Consider the following 1,637-nt stretch of genomic DNA (forward strand, 5'->3'; position numbering starts at 1 on the left):
TGTGCAGAGACACAGCGAGAGATAGTCCTTGCTCCCCAAAACTTACAGGCTAAGGCTGGGGTAGATGTAGCTTCATATGGATCAAAAGCAGGTTTTGTCGGCATACCACATAGCTCAGGATATGTGCTGAACCCAGCAGTGCTTCTGCCCTTAGCCACCCTTTCTTTTTTTCCCTTTGCCCAGTATACCCCACACTCAGTTTAAAGGAAAGGTTACCACAACCCTTACTTAGCAATTCAGGTGTAAAACAAAACGCTTGTCTTTAGCCCTTCTCAGACTGCCTCACTCGGTAAAGTGGAGAACGGGGTCATTTTTCACCCCTATCTGTTGGGAAGTGGACAGAGAAAGCAGAAAGGAGAAACGAGCAGGAGTCGTCCTGCCCTTACCTTCACACTGGGCAGGCTGAGGAGGGTGTCCAAACTGTCCCATAAGCAGATGAAACCATTTAGAATAAAAGAGGAGTGAAAGAAGAATCCCAAAGATGAGTCACAACTCATTTTTCTGAATCAGTGTAGCTGTGCTTCCCCTCTAATGCAGGGCAACCTGCAAAACTGCAATACGGTTCTGAATATATGAGACAGATAATGAATGGGAAACGCAAAGTAATATTAACGATTGAGTGGTCTTTAGTATAATAAAGAAATTGTTTTTCCTCAGTAGGTAAAGCCAAGTGATATAATTCACTGAGTAAAAGGAGGAGACACTTGGCAGCTTGGCACCAGTACTAATGAAGCCAATAGCCTTCTCTGCTTTCTCCTTTTGGCTGGCTCTCATTTTGGCTGGCTTCCTTGGCATACCCATTACTGGCAGTTTTGTGAGAAGTCAGAAGAACCATACGCTAATTTTCACCAAGGAAAACACAATTCGCAACTGCAGCTGCTTGGTAGATATCCGTGATTGTGATTACTGCCTGGCAAACTTGATGTGCAATTGCAAAACGGTGCTGCCTTCTACCATGGAAAAAACTACCTACAATAGCCACCTGACCATTTGGTTCACAGACACCTCTGTGCTGGAGATGCTCCTCAACTTCACAAGGGTGTGGGATTTGAAGCTGTCCTTCTGTGGCACCACTCCTCTCCCAACAGAATACTTGGCCATCTGGGGACTTCGAAAGCTGCGGGTAAACAAGGTCAAGGGACGATTTCCAGAGCAAAGTGTAACCATCTCCAGCAGCAGCAACAACGAAAAAGATGACTCGTTTGCAGTGCACAACAAAGACAGGCAAATGCTTGTACATATTTCTTTTCTGGATACCTCACTTTTCAATGGATATTCTTTGCTGAAGTCGTACAGTGTGGAAAATGTCTCTAGTATCACAGAGCACTTTCCCAGACTGCTGTACTCTGATGTTTTCTCAACCTCAGATAACAAGAGCTATGTTGTAACATTCATTTACTGAGTTATTTAACATATTCAGTAGTCAGAGACATGGCAAACCGCTAAGAGAGAGATGGGATTTCTTTAAGACTGTTTGGTTTGGCCAGGAGGAGCTGTTCTGGGATGGACAGTTCTCACTGTGAGAGCACTCTACAAGGAGGTGCTTGAAGTAAGACAGACTCATGGGACTAATTCATGCTTTCTTAAAGAACAAAGAAAATGTGAAACAACTGTTTTAGAAAGCATTGGTACAAATT

General features: G+C 43.9%; 1 protein-coding gene across 1 annotated transcript; it reads left to right on the forward strand.

Annotated features, from left to right (window-relative positions):
- Positions 1–667: 667 nt before the first annotated feature.
- On the forward strand, positions 668–1,402 carry LOC104295177 (chromosome unknown open reading frame, human C21orf62). The gene has a single exon (XM_009894885.1). It carries the CDS (start codon positions 728–730, stop codon positions 1,400–1,402), a length of 675 nt encoding a protein of 224 aa, XP_009893187.1. The 5' UTR covers positions 668–727.
- Positions 1,403–1,637: the final 235 nt, after the last annotated feature.

The sequence above is a fragment of the Charadrius vociferus genome, unplaced genomic scaffold (assembly GCF_000708025.1).
Source record: "Charadrius vociferus isolate BGI_N301 unplaced genomic scaffold, ASM70802v2 scaffold201, whole genome shotgun sequence".
NCBI lineage: Eukaryota > Metazoa > Chordata > Aves > Charadriiformes > Charadriidae > Charadrius > Charadrius vociferus.